Below are 22,192 nucleotides of genomic sequence, written 5' to 3'. Positions count from 1 at the left end.
TTCGTAGACAGTCTGCATGCAAAACCATATTTTACACCAGTGGTTCTCAAACTGGGGGCCGCAAGATGGTGCCAGGGGGGCCCCAGTTTTATGAAATTTTATAAAATACATAAATTTATTATGAATTCTGTATAATTAAACCTAAAAATAAGAAATAAAAATTAGGCTTTATAATTTAATATAGAGCCCGACCGATATATCGGCAGGCCGATATTATCGGCCGATATTAGGCATTTTCCAAACTATCGGTATTCATAATGTCCGATAAATGAATAAAAAAAAAATGAACAAAACAGCCTTCAACCAAGTCATGAGTGTTGCTGCCGTTGTTTAGTTTGTATAACTCGTCACATCCTGCAACCTGCTGATCCAGCCAGAGTTGGGCAGAGAGAACAAAGGTTAAGTGAGTTCATGGTGAGTTGGTCACGAGACAATACAAGTAACAAGTTTCTTTTTAAAATGCATTATTATATTATTTTAGTTAAAACTCATAAATAACTACAAATAACGAATGTTCGGGAAATCTGTTAATGTTTTGTTGCGCGTTTCTGAAATAAAAAAATAAAAATAACGGCCGATATATCGGAATATCGGATTTTAAAACCAACAAACATTTGTATCGGTATCGCCCTTCAAAATCCTTTATCGGTCGGGCTCTAATTTAATATGTTTTGTTTAACGAACATGTTAAGTTTTAGAACTAGTTATTGTCATAGATTTTCTTTGGGGGGGGCGCCAAAGGAATGTGCCGTACACAAGGAGGGTTGTTTTTCACAACTTCAAAGTATTCATTTAACCCATAAGTGGGCACTGTTGCCTCACAGCAAGAAGGTCCCCGGTTCGAACCCCGGCTAGGTCAGGTGGCCTTTCTGTGTGGAGGATGGCCCTGTCCCAAATGGCGCACTTAATATGGACTTTCGGTCTCGTGGCCTAAATTGCACAAGCTCGCTTAGTCTACGAGTTCGTAGAGTGTCCCATATGTCATTTTGATGCTCCGAAGTGTGCTCATCAGCGCCCCCTTTTCACCCTTAATGGGGTCTTTGGCAAAGCCCGCACTGCTGCAGGTTTTACGCACTTTACCAACCCAGAAATCATTGTGAAAGAGCAATCCGACGAATCAGACGTCGGCTGGGAGGAGTTCACACTGATGGGCAATATTTCTGCCGTGACGCTCGTCAAGGGTCCCTAAGGTCTGCACTATATGATGTCATCAAAGTGTGGACTCTGAGGAAGTCCACAAGTCCTAGTGGATCAACTTGTGTACGGATTTACCAGTTCTCGCCTCCAATATAGCCATAGATGCTGGAATGCCTCTTTATCGCCATCTCTGTTTTGTTTATTTTTATCTAATAAATGTACATTTCTTAGCCCTGTAACTTGATTACATGCTTATTTTGCAAGTCAGTGCATCTTTTGTTGCCTTTTTTGTTGCCTTTTGAAGTTAAATGGATTTTAAATATCTAGCAAAGAAAATACCTGTTCAATAACATCCAAATATGTAATTTAGTTCCTTTTTTGTTCCTTTCCTGTTATTTCGACAAATTATTCTTAATTTATTCTGTGTGTCTTTCTTTACACAAACAAACCTGAGTCAGAAATGTGTTTTAGGATATCTCATTTCTGCTGTTGATTTTTCTTTTGTGTATCTTTGTGTATGTTGAAAACATTTTAACAGTATTTGTCTATGTAAACAGATCTGTTGCTAAACACTCATCTTGGAAATGCAGTGCACAGTCTATATTTTTTTAAATAATGCAATATTTAAACAATCAGTTTATGCTTTATTGGAAAGTCAGAAGTCTCAGGGGCATCTATGTTTACAAAGTGGATACAGTTATGTAGATATAATATTATAACATTATACTGGTCTGATATAAATGGTAAGATGTGGTTGTATTGAACTGTTAAATGTCTTTCCAGTCACCCATGTGGTTGTACCAGATGTTTCCAGTCTGCCGTCTACCCTGACCACACGACTGGGCATTCTCAATGGCTGCTGGGTCCTCCATTTTAACTGTAAGTCCATAGCACTCAAAGTAATGAGCCATTACTAGTTAAAAAGCTTTAGATTGCTACACTAGATAATGCCCATGTAGATGAGTTTGCATGAATATTAGTATTTGCCTTAATGTCTTTATGGTGTTACACAGAAGCACAATCACGCACAATCCCCAAATCCTCTGAAGTCCTTTTTGATCTAAAGTTCTTTGTGTAGGTTATGTGTAGGCTGTGTGTAGCCTAACATGCACCTCTCCAAAATTTTAGAACCCTCCCATCGGGTCCAAAAATCTGCTTTGCATTTCTTCATAGGCATTTCCACTTGTAACAAAGATGGGCCAAGTTGAGGAGTGATTTAACTTAAACTGCAACAAAAGTCACTGTCTATTTACCTCCATCACGCTGGTCTTCTCAAATCATACACAATAAGATTTTCTTCTTTGTTTGTGGGTTTACTGGCCAAGCTGCTTCTTCTTTGGCTGTATATATATATATATATATATATATATATATATATATCTATATCTATATATATATATATATATGAAGAGTTTGGTTCCAAAACGCAATAAATCCATTTTGACAAATTTTGGTAAAAACGTGTTTTCTATACCAAGAAAGTGACAAGATGAAAACAACTATTTTCTGTTACAAACTTTCACACAGCATCTTTAGGTTATAAAAACATAAAAAATTCAAATCCATAAGTTGATTTTCAAAGATTTATTATAAAAACGGATTATTTTTTCCACAAAATGCAATAAATCCATGACAAGTTTTTATTCAAAATGCTATAAATCTATTGAATCAATAGCCTATATAAATGTGCATTCATCTTTGCCATGTTATATTCATTTAGTTGACTAGTTGTACACACTAATTAAAAATATAAACATTAATGTTATTAATCAAAACACTTACTTTGTCATATTAAGAACCCTGTCATTGCGGTTACTTGACGTCTTCGCTTAACGTCTTTCACAGCGATCGACTGTAAAATGTTTTTGGTCCTGCTCGATTTTCGTTGACTTTGAGTAAAATTATGTACAGTTTTTCATAAGATCCTCTGGGGTCAATGTGTTAGCATGAGAAGCTTGATGCTGTCGGGAGAACAAGCACCCGTCTCCCAAGTGCCTCTCAGGGAAATTGTTAGATGCTGATGGCTTACGTTTCTTTCCCATCACAGAAAACCATCACAGGTTTAGCGATGCAATTAAAGTATTATTTTGTTTTGTTTGTTGATCACGTAGTACAAAGTAGATGAGGAAAACCAGGACTCCGTGTACTACGCGCGTCCGCCATTGCTTGTTTACATTGCGTGAACGGTGGGCTGTAATATCAGAAATGGAGTTATTGCGTTCTGTAAAAAAGTGGGAGTGGCGTTTGTCGCATTTTGGGAAAAAAGGGAGAAAAGATGACAGAATAACACGGCGGATATTGGATTTTGCGTAAAATTAAGAATTTACTTTTAACTACTGACCTGATATAATACTGATTTTGGCAGTAACTCATTTTTTTCAAAAATGGCGTTTATTGCGTTTTGGAACCAAACTCTTCATATATATATATATATATATATATATATATATATTAGGGGTGTAACGGTACGTGTATTCGAACCGGACCGTTTCGGTTCAGGGCTTTCGGCACGGTGCGCACGTGCACCGAAAGGCCGAATGCATTTTGTGTGCGCCTGTGCGGAACATAATACGTGCGTTTCCGCACGAACATATTAAGTGGCGGAAGTCTCCGCGTTCAGCGCATATCTTCTGTCAAACATATAACATAATTCGGCCCGCAGAAAGATTTTTATTTACTTAGTTGTATATCCGTTTGATTATTGATGTAAACGTTTACGTGTCGTATCTAAAAGCGCATGTTAAACGCGTGTCAACGCGCTGCTTTGTTCTTTCAAAGTGCGTGAGAGGATGCACGTCTTTCGTTGCTACGCATTCATGAGAGGCGCTTTCTGTGACAGCAAGAATAAGGAATGCGTGATCAGATTTTTCATCTGCATATCACGTCAATCATATCATTGTCACAATGCGATCAGCTGGTCGGGACAGAGAAGAGCTGTAACCCGGGCTTACTCAGCTGTCACTCAGCTGCGGAGGGGTTCGTAAGTAAAGTCACAGCTTACATTGATGACACAAGCAAAGATTAGGAGAAACGTGCAAAAGATCAAAGATGGCTATGTATGCAGCTCACTAATCTCAAAATGAGTGTATAATAAGTATATCATCATGTTGCTTGCTATGCAGTTACACATAGAGCAGTAATATTATTTTTATACAGAGATGGTACATAGCCAATTCAATTCTGTGAGTTAAACAATCCAAAATAAATCAAAACAGAAAATTTTTAGTGGCAAAAATGTAGGCTAATAGTTCATAAATGTATTCAGGAATTGAATTTGTTAGTTCAAGGTTTTAGTAGAAAAAGTTTAAGAGAAGGTTAAGATAAGATTTACCTTCTGTTATAAAATAATGTAAAAAATAACTTTGCAGTAGTATTTTATTTATTATTTTTTCATTTTATATATATTTTATCTGTTATATTTTAATAAAGTGTTTAAAAAAGTGTAAACAAATTGTAAAAAAAAGTTTAAAGTAATAAACAACCTGCAGTTTAATGTTTGCATTTCTCCCTTACTGTACCGAAAATGAACCGAACCGTGGCTTCAAAACCGGGGTTCGCACCGAATATATATACGATATATATATGAAGAGTTTGGTTCCAAAACGCGATAAACGCCATTTTTGAAAAAAATGAGTTACTGCCAAAATCAGTATTATATCAGGTCAGTAGTTAAAAGTAAATTCTTAATTTTACGCAAAATCCAATATCTGCCGTGTTATTCCTTCATCTTTTCTCCCTTTTTTCCCAAAATGCGATAAACGCCACTCCCCCTTTTTTACAGAAGGCAATAAATCCTACAGCGCACCATTCACGCAATGTAAACAAACAATGGCGGCGCGCTGAGTACATGAGTCCTAGTTTTCCTCATCTACTTTGTACTTTGTGATCAACAAACAAAACAAAATAATACTTTAATTGCATTGATAAACCTGTGATGGTTTTCTGTGATGGGAAAGAAACGTAAGCCATCAACATCTAATAATTTCCCTGAGAGGCACTCGGGAGACGGGTGCTTGTTCTCCCGACAGCATCAAGCTTCTCATGCTAACACATTGACCCCAGAGGATCTTATGAAAATATTTCCATAATTTTACTCAAAGTCAACGAAAATCGAGCAGGACTAAAAACATTTTACAGCTGATCGCTGTGAAAGACTTTAAACGACGACGTCAAGTATAACCGCAATGACAGGGTTCTTAATATGACAAAGTAAGTGTTTTGATTAATAACATTATTATTTTTAATTAGTGTGTACAACTAGTCAACTAAATGAATATAACATGGCAAAGATGAATGCACATTTATATAGGCTATTTATTCAATAGATTTATAGCATTTTGAATAAAAACTTGTCATGGATTTATTGCATTTTGTGGAAAAAATAATCCGTTTTTATAATAAATCTTTGAAAATCAACTTATGGATTAGAATTTTTTATCTTCTTATAACCTAAAGATGCTGTGTGAACGTTTGTAACAGAAAATAGTTGTTTTTATCTTGTCACTTTCTTGGTATAGAAAACACGTTTTTACCAAAATTTGTCAAAATGGATTTATTGCGTTTTGGAACCAAACTCTTCATATATAATACAACCTTAATATACTAGAACAGACATATATACAGTACTGTGCAAAAGACTTAGGCCACCACCACCAGACTTGTTGTTTTAGAAGTTTTAATGTCCATTTATATTTATTTTTCAATCTATTTTATTAAGATACAAACAGAAAATACAGGAAATTTGTAAAAAAAAAAAAATGTTCAGGACTAAATGTCTTCGTCGGTGGTTAGTGTGACCTAAAAAGACTAATTTCTTTAAAATTAGAAATTAGAATTTCATTTTATTTAGGTTTAGGAGATCCTGCAGTTTCCTGCAATTGATTCCTTTTCTGCCTTTTTAGGATGTGTTGCTTGTTGCTAATTAATAGACATGGGTATTTTGTGTTCAACTTTCCAAGCTTTAATCTTATAAAAAAAAACAATGAATGTAAGTCGATTACAGTTAAAATGATCTACATTCAATTAGTGCTAATTCAATCAAATCTTCATCTTTTTTGTTTCATTTTGTTTTATTTGAGTCTCTCTATTCCACTGAATGTGTGTGTTTGAGAGCAACATCACGGTTATGCTCTTTAGACAAACATCGCAGGTGAGATGTTGGTTTTCCAAGCTGCTGTTTTGATATACATGGCAGACAGCAACCTTTTCTGGAACCATCCTCTAGAGTTTTTCCATCATCTTACACCGTGGTTTCGAAGGCTGTGTTACTGCATTATCAAACGTCTCATTCCTTTCTACTAAAACATTTCTCCCAAAAACGTCATTGTGCCTTAAAGAGCACCTATTTTTCTATTCACGTTTTTATATTTCCTTTGGTGTGTAAGTGTGTATTAGTACATGTTAACGATAAGGTACAAACCCCAAAGTAAATGTTGACGCGAGTTATTCTCTCCAACGTAAATCTCTTTTCTTGGACTACAACAAACACATGGATTGTAGGCAACAGTTTACTTTCTGGGATTGATGATGTAGACAAGACCTACATTATCATAATTCCTCCCACTTTGGCCTCACAGCCTGTAAGTTAACTCCTGTTAGCAACCAAATCATTTAAAGGTGCCATTTGTAATAATTGAGGTAAAAGATTTTAAAAAATTAGCTACACGCATCAAAAGAATGAGAAGAAATAAGGGCAAAGATGTCATTAAAAAAATGACAAGGTATAGTGCTGCAGAAATATCAATCTGAATGAGCATGCTAAATTACTAGCTACAGCCCAACAGGTGTCGTAATACCAGTTTCAACCATGGGAGGCGCTATGCGTGCCACGTATATAACCGCCAGCCAAACTGCAATACACGAATAAGTCGCATGTGTGGGAGTACAGCCCTCTACTACTACCGCTGCGTCCGAAAACTAAGGCAGCTGACTTGTTGACATGAAGGCAGCTCAGAGAAATGCAATTCGGACTGGATTCGGACATGCCTTGATGCCTTCCTGCCTTGCAATAGGGTTTTTGGACGTATTTCAGTACAGGGAAGAGAGCGGAAGAATGGCTAAAGCAAGAGACATTTACCACTACCACAACCATTTGCTGCAGGGAACAACGCGCTCGGAATCACAAATAAAATATGATAAATAAAGGAACCGAACCAGAGTAAATACTGGCACTGCTTTTCATCACTGGAGACAACTAATGGACATGAAAGAAATGAGGTTCGACTCCGAAATGACAACATTTCGTTTGGTTAGTAAGATGCTGTTAGTATTTGGCTAGAAGTTCACTTATAATAGGCATTGCGATAACCTATGCTCAGCTTGTACATGAACTACGGCTTTGTGCAGTAAATGTGGCTCCATCTGAAAGCAGCTGATGGCGATTCACTTTTAATCAAGAAACCGGCTTCACTGACGAGAAGCGCAATGACTTTGGCATGCAAATTATCGCGCATCCTTAGCTGTTAGCGTTTAATAGTTAGCTCTACCCATGGATCCGATCCGGTTTTCACCCGTTATATACCAAGCTGATGCTAAAATGTAACATTAGCTAAGAAGCTTGAAATGTCTTTGATGATAATGAACACCAAATGGACGCACGAAACGTAGCGGAAAAAATTGCAATTTTAATGAGACCGAATGTTTTTTTTGTGACTAATGATAACTTAGTTGCTAATGTAAATCAAACTTGATATATGCTGCTAAATTTGCAGCTGCTAAATTAAAATAGACCAACTCACTTTCTGGAGGTATACTGCCCCCGTCTGTTTGGAGTGTGGAGTATGAATTGATTTTTTTTTGGCGGACATTTTAAATGGTCCCTTTAAACATAGTAAGGAGCGTCATGTTTCCCGATGACGTCAGAGGTATTCTGGCCAATCACAACGTACAGATAAGCTGTCCAATCAGGGACACAGAGCTTTTCAGATCCGTGCATTTCAGGAAGAGAGTGAAATGTACGGTATGTGGAAAATTATGTTTTTTAACCATAAACCACGCGAACCCATTGTATTTTACCAAATACACAAAATAACATTGTTTTAAGCAATGAAATAAGTGCTCTTTAAAATAAAGTCCTACAGTAGAAACTAAAAATTAATAATTTTTATCTTTTTGCACAAATAAAATGAACACATAATCACTCTGAAATTAACATTTGCTGAACTTAAATATTATCTACACTTATCTGAAACTTTCACAAGCAGAATTCTTTGCACTTCTAAAAACTTATGTTAACCTAATGTTCAGGCTTTGAACTTGAAAAGTTATTGAGAATCGTCAGAGAATCGTGATCCTTATTTTAAGCAAAAGAATCGTGATTCTCATTTTATACAGAATCGTGCAGCTATACGGTGTACATGCTAAAAAACTCTAAAGTCATAATTTTTAAGCATGCATCTTTGTCTATTGCATCGTGACACTTGCTTCTTTAAAGTGCTTCCATAAAACGTCTACTTGTCATTCAGGGCGCCCACTTACGAGTCGATTTTGAAACCGTGTCATTTTGCACATCACTTGATGAAATGTTACCTGCATAATGTTTGATTGAAATGCATGGCCTATTTTTGACCAACTTGAAATAAACCCTATTTCTCAAGTGGAAGAATTAAAGTGATTTTGAAGCACTTATCATTTAGTTCAGTCTCTCCGTCTTTCTCACACCGTCCAGTAGGTGCGCCGATGCCCTGCTTCAATTTTTCTTTTCTTCTTTATGGGTCTCAGAGGATCACGGTTCAGTGCTCAGGAGTGTGTGAGCTGCCAGCTTTACTGATCCACGTCCACCCACCACACACGCATAAACACAAACACACACACGCGCGCTGAGGTTCAGTGTCCTCTCCCATCATCATGAATCTAATTAGCTAATATGCTAATGGATCTTTGCTGCTCGCCTAACAAGCCGGCCCTATCGTCCAAAGAGGGAGCCCGGATTAACCCCGTATGTAACACTGTCATCTGTGTCGCCCTCGCGGGGTCCTGGGAAATGAAAGCTGTAATTAAAGAGGCAGAGGAAGCACAATTACAGCTCATGATTACTACTGAGGATTCTTTGTGTGTCTATGCTCCGATAGCTAGAGTCTGAGTTCTGGTAACATGGATTGAGTCGGATGTATGGATCAGCTCATTTGCATTTTCAAGGACACAACCAAAAACGGCAATTTTTTTGCTCAGGCCTACAAAGTGTCAATTTTAACATGCTATCATTAAATATCTGTGGAGTATTTTGAGCTAGAAAACTTCACATACGCACTCGGGGGAGACCTAAGATTTATCTCATAAAAAAATCTCATAATATGACCCCTTTAAGGACAACTGATGAATAAAAAATTTTGATTTAAAAACAATTACATACAGGACGTAAAAAATAAATCTCATAATAATAGAAAATTTGCAAAAACTATGTGAAATCATATGAAACGGTGTGAAGATTAAAGGAATATTCCATTTTTTTAAAAGAAAAATCCAGATAATTTACTCACCACCATGTCATCCAAAATGTTGATGTCTTCTTTGTTCAGTCGAGAAGAAATTATGTTTTTTGAGGAAAACATTGCAGGATCTTTTTCATTTTAATGGACTTTAATAGACACCAACAATTAATACTTAACTCAACACTTAACTGTTTTTTTCAACAGAGTTTCAAATGACTATAAACAATCCCAAACGAGGCATAAGGGTCTTATATAGCAAAACGATTGTCATTTTTGACAAGAAAAATAACAAATATCCACTTTTAAAGCACAACTTCTCGTTTAGATTCGGTCGTCATGCGCTAGCGTGACCCGACGCAATACGTCATAACGTCAAGAGGTCACAGAGGACGAACGTGAAACTCTGCCCCAGTGTTTACAAGTGTGGTGAAAGAGGACCGTTCCTACGCTGTTGTATGTCAACTGACACAAATTAATGTCTTTGTGTCAGTTTATTGTTTACAATGGTCCGCAAATGTGTGTTTTATATATGTAACACGTGACCTCCCTACGTCACTACGCATTTACGTTAGGTCACGCTGGACCTGACCTAAACGAAAAGTTGTGCCATAAAAGTGTATATTTGTTATTTTTCTTGTCAAAAATGACAATCGTTTTGCTAGATAAGACCATTATGTCCTGTTTGGGATTGTCCTTTGAAACTCCGTTGAAAAAAACTGTTAAGTGTTGAGTTAAGTATTAATTGTTTGTGTCTATTAAAGTCCATTAAAATGAGAAAAATCCTGCAATGTTTTCCTCAAAAAACATAATTTCTTCTCGACTGAACAAAGAAAGACATCAACATTTTGGATGACATTGTGGTGAGTAAATTATCTGGATTTTTCTTTTAAGTGAAAATGGAATATTCCTTTAAGCAGAAAGTCTTATGGTTGAGACTGCTCTCAAACCTGCTTCGTGTGTATTTTCGACACACTTTACAAGGTGCTTATTTATTTTCCTTGTCCTTTTTCTGTCAACATTCTCAATAAAACTACAATAGCTGCCTGCTCCTGCAGTGCTCCTTAAGTCAACAAAGAGCCGTTTCAGAAGCGCACAACTAGGGCAAACGGAGCAGAACGCCATCAAATAGTTGTAAACAAGTTCAGCGGGCGAAGAAGGCTCGTGATGGAGGTTTCGCTTTTCATGTGTCGGACAGCCGTGAAAAGAGTGGAGATCAAATGAAGACCATTTGTGAAACGTTTTACCTGACAGAAATGAACAGAGAGATTGTTTTCAGCCTTGTTGAAAAAGATGCTTGATGCTCCCAGCACTGCGTCGTCCTGCCCTGAAAATCTCATCTTGCTGTGTTACTTTACCTCACTGAAATACCAAAGAAGACTTGCAGAATTTATGTGCTCATTGCATCACTGCTGTTGTGCATGTTTGCATTGAAACTTATGTAGACAACTATTTTTAAGTGAAACTGAAGAAATAAATTACCAAAGTATGGACGTTCTGTCTTAATTTATGCACCCATGTTGTTTTAAAACCACAACCTTGAGGCGGATGGGCTACAACAGCAGAAGACCCCACTGGGTAACACTCATCTCCACTACAAATAGGAAAAAGAGGCTACAATTTGCACAAGCTCACCAAAATTGGACAGTTGAAGACTGGAAAAATATTGCCTGGTCTGATGAGTCTCGATTTCTGTTAAGACATTCAGATGGTAGAGTCAGAATTTGGCATAAACAGAATGAGAACATGGATCCATCACGTCTTGTTACCACTGTGCAGGCTGGTGGTGGTGTAATGGTGTAGGGGATGTTTTTTTGGCACACTTTAGGCCCCTTAGTGCCAATTAGGCATCGTTTAAATGCCACGGCCTACCTGAGCATTTTTTCTGACCATGTCCATCCCTTTATGAGCACCATGTACCCATCCTCTGATGGCTACTTCCAGCAGGATAATGCACCATGTCACAAAGCTTGAATCATTTCAAAGTGGTTTCTTGAACATGACAATGAGTTCACTGTACTAAAATGGCCCCCACAGTCTCCAGATATCAACCCAATAGAGCATCTTTGGGATGTGGTGGAATGGGAGCTTTGTGCCCTGGATGTGCATCCCACAAATCTCCATCAACTGCAAGATGCTATCCTATCAATATGGGCCAACATTTCTAAAGAATGCTTTCCGCACCTTGTTGAATCGATGCCAGGTAGAATTAAGGCAGTTCTGAAGGAGAAAGGGGGTCAAAGTTGAGTGTGAGTGTACAACATTTAGACATTAGGCTCATGGGATGACAAAAAGGCAAAGGAGATTTAATAGTTTTATCATAAATTTAAAGCTGCAATCTGTAACGTTTACATCCCTATCGCCATTTCTGTGTGAAACATAAAATTGAAGTTTATTTGTGGAGTAATTTTCTGTACATGCATCAATAAGTAAAATATATTCAGTGTTCTGACTAAATCCAACAAAATATATTCTGAACAATATAATCTGCTGCATTTGACTAAATGAAAACGTACGTTTTTTATCATTAATCATGTTGATTGTGTCTTACTTGTTCTGAGGGAAAGTAATCTCTGCTCCAGTATTTAATCCCTTTAGATGTTGATATTAACTCTTGTTTAAGTATGTGCTCTGTCACGTTCCCTTATTGACTGGAGGCTCTCCACAGTTTCACTAACAGATTTGTTGTTTTACCAACAGATGATTCCCCAAGATGTAAGAATGTAATACATTGACATGTTTACATGATATTTCCCTAGATGACTGTTGCTTAAAGGCGGAGTGCACAAAGTTTGAAAAACGCTTTGGAAAAGGAGACGGGCCGACTACCAAAACACACTTATAGCCAATCAGCAGTAAGGAGCGTGTCTACTAACCGACATCCTTGCCGGGTTGCGTATGTGTGGGGCGGGTCTTTTAAAAGAAGGTCCTGATTCTATTGGGGTAGGGGCGTGTTTGTTTAGGTGATTTCAAATATCAACATTGGCTTTCAAACATTGTGCACTCCGCCTTTAAAACTTTACAGATTAAATGGTGCCAACCAGATTACCAGTTTAAGGCGACAAGTTTAAAGCAACAAAGCTAATAATTTCTGATAATATAGCTTTTATTGCTATAGACGTCACTAGTTCACTTTTGTAAGCGTATGGTGCTGAGATGCACCTAATGATGGTTTTGCACTCCTGTTCATGGTATAATTGCAAATTCTTTATGTAAAAAAAACCCCTGCTATCATGTAATTCTTTTTTTAGGGGCCATTTTCACATAAGATGGAAAGGCATGTCTAATTTAATATGATGCCTGATGTCATTAAGTAAGGGATAATGTAGAGGCAGCCGGTAGTTATCGGGAAATAAGCCCCGACAGTGTGATCAGGACTCGACGCGAAGCGGAGGGTCTTGTATCACACTGAAGGGGCTTATTTCGCGATAACCACAGGCCGCCTGTACATTATCCCGCTTATTACACGGCTACTTGCCACATAAGAAAAAAAACTGGACATGAATATGAATTTGAAACATTTTATTGGCATATTTGTTTTAAATTAACATTTTTATCCTTCCGCGAAACTTTGCACAGATGCATAAAATGATCGTAATACCTTATTAATATCTCCATTTTTTTCTCTTTTAGCCAGTCTTTGAGAAGTTTTAATGCCCAATCTGTATTTTTTTGTGTGTTGGCTTCGTAGCTGTCATGCTCTATTTTGTCAAGTTCAGTCTCAGTAAGCTCTCTGTGTCTTGTAGGTGTTCGTACTTCTATCCACTGTTTAAATGTTTTGTTTTTCCGTACATGTTAAAATTAATGTCAAAAATTTCAATTCTTAATTGTGGTTGTCCAGTGTTTGTCACAAGATGGCGCCAAACAGTAATCTTTATTGGCGTGGAGCGATTTTAATCGTACAAGTAGTACCGGCTATGCGTTATTACTTTGGAGCGGTTATTATTTGAAAAGAACAAACCTGCAAATGTCTCAACTGACCAATCAGAATTAAGCATTCCAGAGAGCCGTGTAATAATCATATTGACTAAACATCTCAAAGGAAAGTTAATACCATTTTAGTTAATACCGTTCTACTTTTTATTTATTTTTGAGAACACAAAACTTTGCAGTAATACCATATATTCAATTTTTTTTTATATACACGTGCTGGTCATATAATTAGAATATCATCAAAAAGTTGATTTATTTCTCTATCATTGGTAAGATAATTATTAAACGTGATCTATATGTTGTTTAATAAGTTTTGTTTGCTTGCACCCCTCAACCGCGAGCCTGACACGCATATTAAGGCTTCAGACAGCATGCAGTACAACCAAATAATAAAGACAGCAAGCAAATGACACATAAGTTTGTTTTCTCACATAACATTTTAACACAAAATTATCTCAAAATGCCGTGATTACAGTAGTACACAATCATTTACACAGTAAATAAATATGCCTGTCATAATCATATTGACTATACATCTTAATACTCAAAGGAAAGTTAATAGCATTTTATTAGTTAATACCGTTTTTATTTATTTATTTATGAGAACACAAAACTTTGCAGTAATACCATATATTCAATTCTATTTTATTCCTTTATATTCTATATATAAATAATTCCCCCATTTTCTATGGTTTCTTCTCTTTTAAAGCTGCTTTTAAACACTGCAATGTTGTAAAAACTGCCACATCATCCACTTTTACACTTAATTCAGTCGGGAATCCAAGAAAACTTAAGTAGGATTGGCGTTGTTTGTTTCGACTTACAACAGAGCAGTGACATTTAGCCTTTGTTTTAGCCACTGTTGAACTGCGCCGGAAGTGGCCATGCACAAAGTTGACAAGTCCCGCGCACAAAACACGGAAGCGTGATAGTCCCCTATGCCGCAAGTGCACCGCAGGTCATGTGACAATACGCACCTAGCGTTTTCCATGCGTTTTTAGGTGCGACATGTAAGCGCCCCTTAGCATGTTTTTTAATGTACTTTCGCAACGACTGGTGTTTGTTTATTAAAGGGATAGTTCACCCAATAATGAAAATTCTGTCATGATTTACTCACTCTCATGTTGTTACAAGCCTGTATACATTTCTTTGTTTTGATTACTGCAAAGTGAAATATTTTTAGGAATGTTTGAAACCAAACCGTTTATGAACCCCGTTCACTTTCATAGGATTTTTTCCTAATATAGAAGTAATGAGGCTCATGGTTAGGTTACAAACATTTCTCAAATTCCTTCGTGTTCATCAAAACAAGGAAATTTAGACGGGTGTGTAACAACATGAGAGTGAGAAAATGATGACAGAATTTTATTTTTGGGTGAACTATCCTTTAAAGTGATTTTGTATACACAATGACTGAATTTAATTTTTTTGGTGAACTGTTCCTTTAAAACACTGATCTATAGCTCAGTCTGTTTCATCTATTCATATCTCTCTCTCTCTCTTTCACTTCCAGGGGTGTGTTGTAGCCTTCAGGCAGGCAGCTGGGCTGAGGAGAGCATGTACGAGACAGGTGAAGGCCCCCTACGTGCCCGTGTGAACAGAGACAGCCTGGTGAGTGACAGGCCGACATGTGGAGGGTCTAACAGCTATCGACACATTTTTCTCTCCAGAGAGGAAGAATAATGGCTGAACGAAACCCTCTCCAGGTTCTGTCCTTTAATGGTTTTTTATTGTTAGTGTGCTGTGTTGATCCGCTCTCCTCAGGCTGGCTTGGCTTTTATTACACGACCGCGCTATGGATTGTGGCTTGTTCGCACGGTTCTCTGAGGGCAAAGAATTCAAAGGGGACTTAACACACTTGCACAGAGGCATTATGGGACATTATAGCGTAGTGGCGATCTCCTCGGGCCACGATGTACGGCGCAGCCAAGCTTGCTGTATACCCAAGCAGCCAAGCCTCTGTATACACTTAAAACTACACATTTTGTGCCTGTGTGATTCTCACGAAAACTTGGTTTTAAAAATGTCAAGCATGAAAATGTAAAAATTGCTTAAATTTACTTTTTTTCCCACCAGACATTGAAAAACAGTCTGGAGTAAATGGGAACATTAATTTAAAAACTTTTACTTATCATTTAACACTTTTTGTAACATAATTTAAAAAATTACTCCTAAAAAATTTCATTACCGCAACAGTCAGAAAACATCAACACTGACATATTTTCAAAATGACATGACAAACCTGAAAGAACATAATTTGGAGATTCTGCACATGCATTTAAAATCAAAGTATTATGCTTCTATTAATTAAATTAACATTTCATAAGCATCTGTTGCGGTAATGATAATCAAAATGTCGTGTAAGCATTCTGACAAGACAATATTTCAAATTAATTGTAAAAAAATGAGCTTACCTGGTAGCCATCTTGAAGTAACTGGTCCATGTGCTTGGTCACTCAAAATCAAACTTTATTAAAATTCTGTATGTGTGCTTAAACTGTTCTCAAAAAGTGTTGCGGAGGATGAGAACATCAGGCATGGACACATAATTTTCCTAATTTTTCTTCATTATTATTATACATGAATATTCAGTAAATATTTTTTCTGTCATCTAAAGTAGTCTAGCAAAACATCCATTTATTTATTTTTCTTAATATTTTTGTGTTAATTTGATTAAATTACAACATAACGCATGTTCAAACACAGCCGGACACATTGCGGTAATGAGAATTTCAGCAGAAAATGAGATAAAATTTACTAATAGTAATTTATTTATTTGATTGGGACAGTGCATGTTAATGAACAAGCATGACAATCATACATGTAAACATGCCATTGTAGCGAAACGCTAATTTCCATCTGTAGTCCCAAGGGCTAATATCACACTAATCTCAAAACGTTACATGATATAATTTACATCTACAATTATACATCATTTAATAATATTAGATAAAACCTATACAATATTCACATATGACTTAAAAACGCATACAACTTCAAAGGTTCATATAAACATCTACATGAAAAGAAAGACATAAGAGAAAGAAAGGAAAAAAATAAAAAATCCAAAAGATAGAGACTGCAATAAAGATGCATCATACCCCCTAATGTGTACAACTTTGGTTTTCCCACAACCATTTTTTTAGCTGGACCTTAAAAGAACTATATGTGGGGCATTCTCTCAGTGTTAATTCTCTCAGTGTTAACTAGTGGTGTAACGGATCGCAGTTGGTGCGGATCACGATCCACAGTTCGGCTCGCATGTGATTCGCGGATTAATACGCAAATTTAAATAGGGGAAGTTTATCAGTTGTAAGTGTTTCAAAGGTTTGCAAATGTTAACATTCGAATGTGATTCAGTTTAACTGCAAAACGGCGCTAAAGTGATCAGTTTACTTTACGCACAAACGCACATGCGGTTGAATGCGTCTGGTCCAGCTCGTGTCAGACATCATCCTTCAAAGATCAGAACTCTTGATGTTTAAACTTCAGAGAGTTGCGCTACTCTCTCTCATACTGTAGTGTATTAAAATACATTTGGCTAATAGAGCAATGAAAAACAAGGTAACGTTTTTATGTGGGACGACTGTGATGCTGCATCGTTTGTAATTCGCCCTCTGTCTGTGTGTGTGCGCTCGTTTAAAGGGACACTTCACCCATTTGCATTAAGCTTTGTAGAAACCCAGTCATGTTTTTGAATGGTCATGCATCATTCCCTCTGTTTCCCCTGAGAGAGGAGAAATATGGATTTCAGTGTTGCACTTCCTTCTTTCAATGATGTAAAATTCATCATTTTGCATCATTGAAAGAAAGAAGTCCTATATCTTTGTAGAGGGGGTGAGACTACAAACACTCCTTTTCTCCGTCAAATAGGCACCAAATTCTAAATGTATGTTACATTTCGACTAGAAATATGATCCGCTTTTAATAAAGATTCATGTTTCCACGGGTGAAATGCTCCTTTAAGGGGACTCAGTAGTGCACAAATGTAGAGATATGCAGTCTGTGCATAATTGGTCTTAAAGAGACAGTAAGCTCAATTGACCTACTTAAGTCTGTTTCATTAATGTTAATCAAACGACCCAAGACAAAGAGAAAATCACTTCTCTAGCTTTAAAATTAATTTTCAGTACCTAATGACCTTACTTAATGTGCAACTTTGTTCTTTTTTATAAATGTTTGTAATTTCTTAATTTGTTATTAGAATTTTCCCATACTTTTTTTTTGCTGATCCGAAAAATGATTCGATCCGTGCCTCAAAACCGTAATGTGATCCGAAACGAACCGTGAGCTTTGTGATCCGTTGCACCCCTATACCGCACATTTTTGTAGCTCCAGATTTCACTCTCTTCCTGAAATGCACTGATTTGAAAAGCTCTGTGTCCCTGATTGGCCAGCTAATCTGTACGTTGTGATTGGCCTGAATACCTCTGACATCAGCCGGAAATGTGACGCTCCTTACCATGTTTCACAGGCTGTGAGCCAAAGCGAGAGGAATTATGATAATGTCAGTCTTGTCTACGTCAACAGGCCCAGGAAGTAAACTGTTGCCTACGATTCGTGTGTTTGTTGTAGTCCAAGAAAAGAGATTTATTTTGGAAACGATATCTCACGTCATCGTTTACTTTGGGGTTTTGCATATCGTTAACATGTACTAATACACACCAAAGGAAATGTAAAATCGTGAATCGGAAGATAGGTGCTTTTTAAGATTGATGACAGTGTGAATGAGCTAAGTGTCGTGATAAATGGAGGAAATCATATTTTAGAGCTTGTTGTCTGCTCTGATTTTTTTATCAACAATCTGTTGGCGAAACAACAAAAATCTGTTGTTTTTCTGATCTTCTACGTTGTTCATCTTTTCCTAGCTACACCTCTATTCCTACTTGTAAACACAGCTTTGTAGACTGTTTATTGTTGGCTCCCTTGACAAAATGTTAAATGCTGTCTCATTTGTGAGTCAATTTGGATAAAAGCATCTGGGAAATGAATAAATATAAATGTAAAGATTGCTCATCGAGTGTGCAAACTACATTAAAGGATTTGGAAAAAAAACATATTTATCTTGTTTTCTATAGTTAGAAATGGAAAAGGTGTGGATGTTTATTGGTCAAAAGGGTAGGAACCCTATAATTTTATATTGCATTTATAAAGCCAGTGTTTACTTGCTATTAAGATTAGCACACATGTTGAGCCATGGGACTGATGTGGGAGATTTTGGTTTAAAGGGCCCATGTTATGCAAAATCCACTTTTACCAGGAGTTTGGACATACATGTGTGTTGACAGTGTGTGAACAGATCCACCCATAAATGCAAAAAAATTCACCCTCTCCTTCTTTTTAAATCCCCATTAAACCACAGCAGTCTCATTAGGAGGGTAATTATAGTTTTAAATATATATATATATATATATATATATATATATATATATATATATATATATATGTTTTTTATTCCAGTTTAGTTTTAGTTATTTTTAGTAGTGCATAAATAGTTTTGATTTCGTTTCTATTATTCCAAAATCAATACTATTAGTTTTTATTAGGTTTTTTAAAATAAGGTTTGTTTTTTATTTAGTCCTGCTCTAAAAAAGTTGTCATCAGCAGTGAATCTCTGTGCTTTTATTTATTATCACCATAAAGTAGTGCACCATATAAGCCTTAGAATGTTGTTATTGGTTAGTTTTGGGTTTTTTAAAGAGTCGATAAATATTTAACTGTGGGAAAATGCTGCATTTGGCACTTTTCTTTTAGCTGTCCAATCACAGTGGAGAAAGGGTGGGATAAATACCACACCAAACAATTAGCTCATCCTACAATGACTGAAAATCAATGCAGTTTTATGTTTTGTTTACAAGTGTACATTTCTGTACCAGAAGACATCCCTGGACTAACATCATATCATTTTTTGTTGACTAAACAAAATCATTATCCGTGAAATTATATACAAGTATATGATAAGTTAAGCGGACATTCCATATTATAGCATTACTTTACATAGGCCTCGTACACACTGCAAACTGGCGGGAGTGACAACCGCATTTAAATGCGGTAGTGAATCCCCTAAATGTTCGTTTCATGTCTGTACGGAACAAGACTCACTCCCGAAAATGTGATTTTTGACACAGAGTTACTAATGTTCTGCCGTCTCGCGTGCTTATCACTCACAGCTTTGACCAAAATTATTTAACAGCGTTATGTTTTGCAATAAACCTTCGTCTTGGCGTTGTGCATTGTACGCATTTCTGAGGCTGCTCCACAGCGGGCTGTGTTGCCAGGTCCTCGTCTTTTTTGTACGTATCTACCATTTTGGCGCATAACCGTTAAGGCTTTTGGGTAATGAAGCGATCAAGATTTTGGTGTTAATAAAGTGTGAAGGTCCCGGTCCCAATATTTGGATCTTTGAGGTAAAGCATTTGGATTTATTACGGTTTATTATTAGATTTTTCTTGGTCGCTGTTTTTCTCGTGCAAGATCTGGCAACACTAGTTAGCAAACACGCATGCCTCTGTCATTTTCTGCACCGCGCATACAGAAGACTTTTTCTCCTTCTAGAATTTTTTTTCAGAAGAAAGACCTGTCATGTCCATGATGCACGTTTAAACACTTTATTAACTACTTGTTGTTCAGTTCAGTTATGTACACACACTATGCAGAGTTTCTGTAAATGCGGTTGTCACTACCTGCATTTTGTGGGAGTTAATTTGGTTGTAGAATTTGGTTGTCAGTCCCGTAAATAACTGAATTGTGTGTGTACAGAACAGGATTAAGCATTAAAAGGTGAACTGACAACCGAATTAATGTGCAGTGTGTACGGGACCAGAGTTTAATCTACCATCACTTCTGATCACCATCCACTTGCTGTTATTTGAAGTTGAATCATGTTTAAAAAAATACCATGTTGTACTCATATTGAATATTGTATCGTTCGGCATCGACAGGACGACAGGACTTGCAACCATAGTTGCTTTCAGGAAACGCACCCCAGGTTAGGAATTCTAATAGACATTAGTCTGCCACCTACTGGTCATCAATGATCCGGCAACATCTGCTTATTTATGATTCGGTAACACTCTGTGTTCAACTACTGATCCAACACAATTTAAAATAGAAAAAAGTTTGCTTATTTAGTTCTAGTGCGTTTTACATGTCCACATTATAGTTGCAGTTTAGTTTTAGTTTTTTTTTAAACAATTGTTTTTATTTTATTTCAGTTAACGAAAATGTTTTTTCACTAATAGTTTTAATTTTCGTGATTAGAACGCTGCTCATTAGAAATGCTGTTTTGATTATCTTGTTAATGTGATGTCACACAAACAAAGCCCCGCCCACGACCACTGTCTGACTGGTTAATTTTACCCAAAAACGTTTTTAAATGTGTTTGCTAGCGCTAATGAGGCTAAATATACTATTGTCTCAGACTGTCTTCACAGGAATCAGATCTATTTTTAACCAAAAGCACTCATTGTCTGTTAAAGGGACACAAGGCAGCATTTTTATGTTAATAAATCATCTTCGTAAGTCCGTATATGGTTAAATGACTCATTACATGACGAATGAAGACTCTCTCGCCCGCCCCTACCGTCTGTAGGAAGAATACCCCACTTGCAAGTTCGCTGTATCCGACCCGGTGTCCTTCAGTCTCGCAAAGTCTCAGATATAGAACGCATTTACTCCCAGACACTAGGGGGAGCTAGTAGAGAAATAATACTCAGACTTGCCTTGTGTGCCTTTAAGGGAGTAAGGGAGAGAGGAGCTGTAGCTCAGTTGCATTTAATGCTTTTTGCTCGCATCTAAATAAGGGCATTTTGGACATGTTATAATAAATGATCCGTGTGGTATTTTGAGCTGAAACTTCACAGACACATATAGGCACATCTGAGACTTATATTACATCTTGTAAAACTAATACTATTTAAATATGCCCTAATATTTCCTAGCATTGTTTCACTTTTACCATCAATTAAGTGACAAAATTTGCCAATTATATGACTCAATCTGTGAAAACCAGCTAGTCTTTTTTTTAAATAACCTTGATATCTTTAATATTGAATGAGTAAGGTCAAAAGATTGAATCAATGTGAAAGTAATTATTGAAATCAAACTGATGCTTCAAATCTCAAAATTATTCATCAATGTTTAGATAATACCCAACACTTTATCCATTAAATTGCTCTCATCTTCTCATATGTCTTCAGTTGCCTCCACTATTTGATGGCTGCTTCTTCTTCCTGATGGGTTCCTTCCACAAACCACCTAAAACTGAACTTCTTCAGTTGATCAAAGATGGAGGAGGTCAGCTTCTGAACCGCCAGCCCAAACCCGACAGCGATGTCACGCAGACCCTGAGTGCGGCGGCCTATCACGCTCAGCCGGGAACCGATCAAATTCTCTGCACCCAGTATATCTTATATGATCCTCAGAGCTCCTACAAACCCTCAAAGGTTCGGGTCGGAAAGGTCTGGTCGGCTACGTCGACTTGGCTTCTGGACTGTATAGCTGCCTTTCAACTCCTGCCCGTGCCAGAGCCCTAAAGCACACACCTGCTGTATTTTGAGTTCAACTTTATGACATTAAATATAGCACTTATTAGTTTATTTTTTATTAAAAGACAGGCATCTTTAAAACAAATTCTACTGCAAGCTTTTATACTTTTGTGCTGGGGAAAAATAAAGGGCCGCACTATTCCCTCATGA

The 22,192-nt window shown here is 36.9% G+C and overlaps 1 protein-coding gene across 1 annotated transcript in view; it reads left to right on the top strand.

Annotated features, from left to right (window-relative positions):
• The window catches only part of bard1 (BRCA1 associated RING domain 1), a 44,148-nt gene extending 21,956 nt beyond the window's left edge, over nucleotides 1–22,192 (top strand). The window contains 3 exon segments of the mRNA XM_055215979.2: nucleotides 1,921–2,016; nucleotides 15,010–15,107; nucleotides 21,695–22,192. Coding sequence (XP_055071954.2) covers nucleotides 1,921–2,016; nucleotides 15,010–15,107; nucleotides 21,695–22,030 — 530 coding nt within the window. The 3' untranslated portion in view covers nucleotides 22,031–22,192.

This window comes from Misgurnus anguillicaudatus, chromosome 17 (genome assembly GCF_027580225.2).
Source record: "Misgurnus anguillicaudatus chromosome 17, ASM2758022v2, whole genome shotgun sequence".
Classification (NCBI taxonomy): Eukaryota; Metazoa; Chordata; class Actinopteri; order Cypriniformes; family Cobitidae; genus Misgurnus; species Misgurnus anguillicaudatus.
This window is presented reverse-complemented; position numbering and strand designations above follow the sequence as displayed.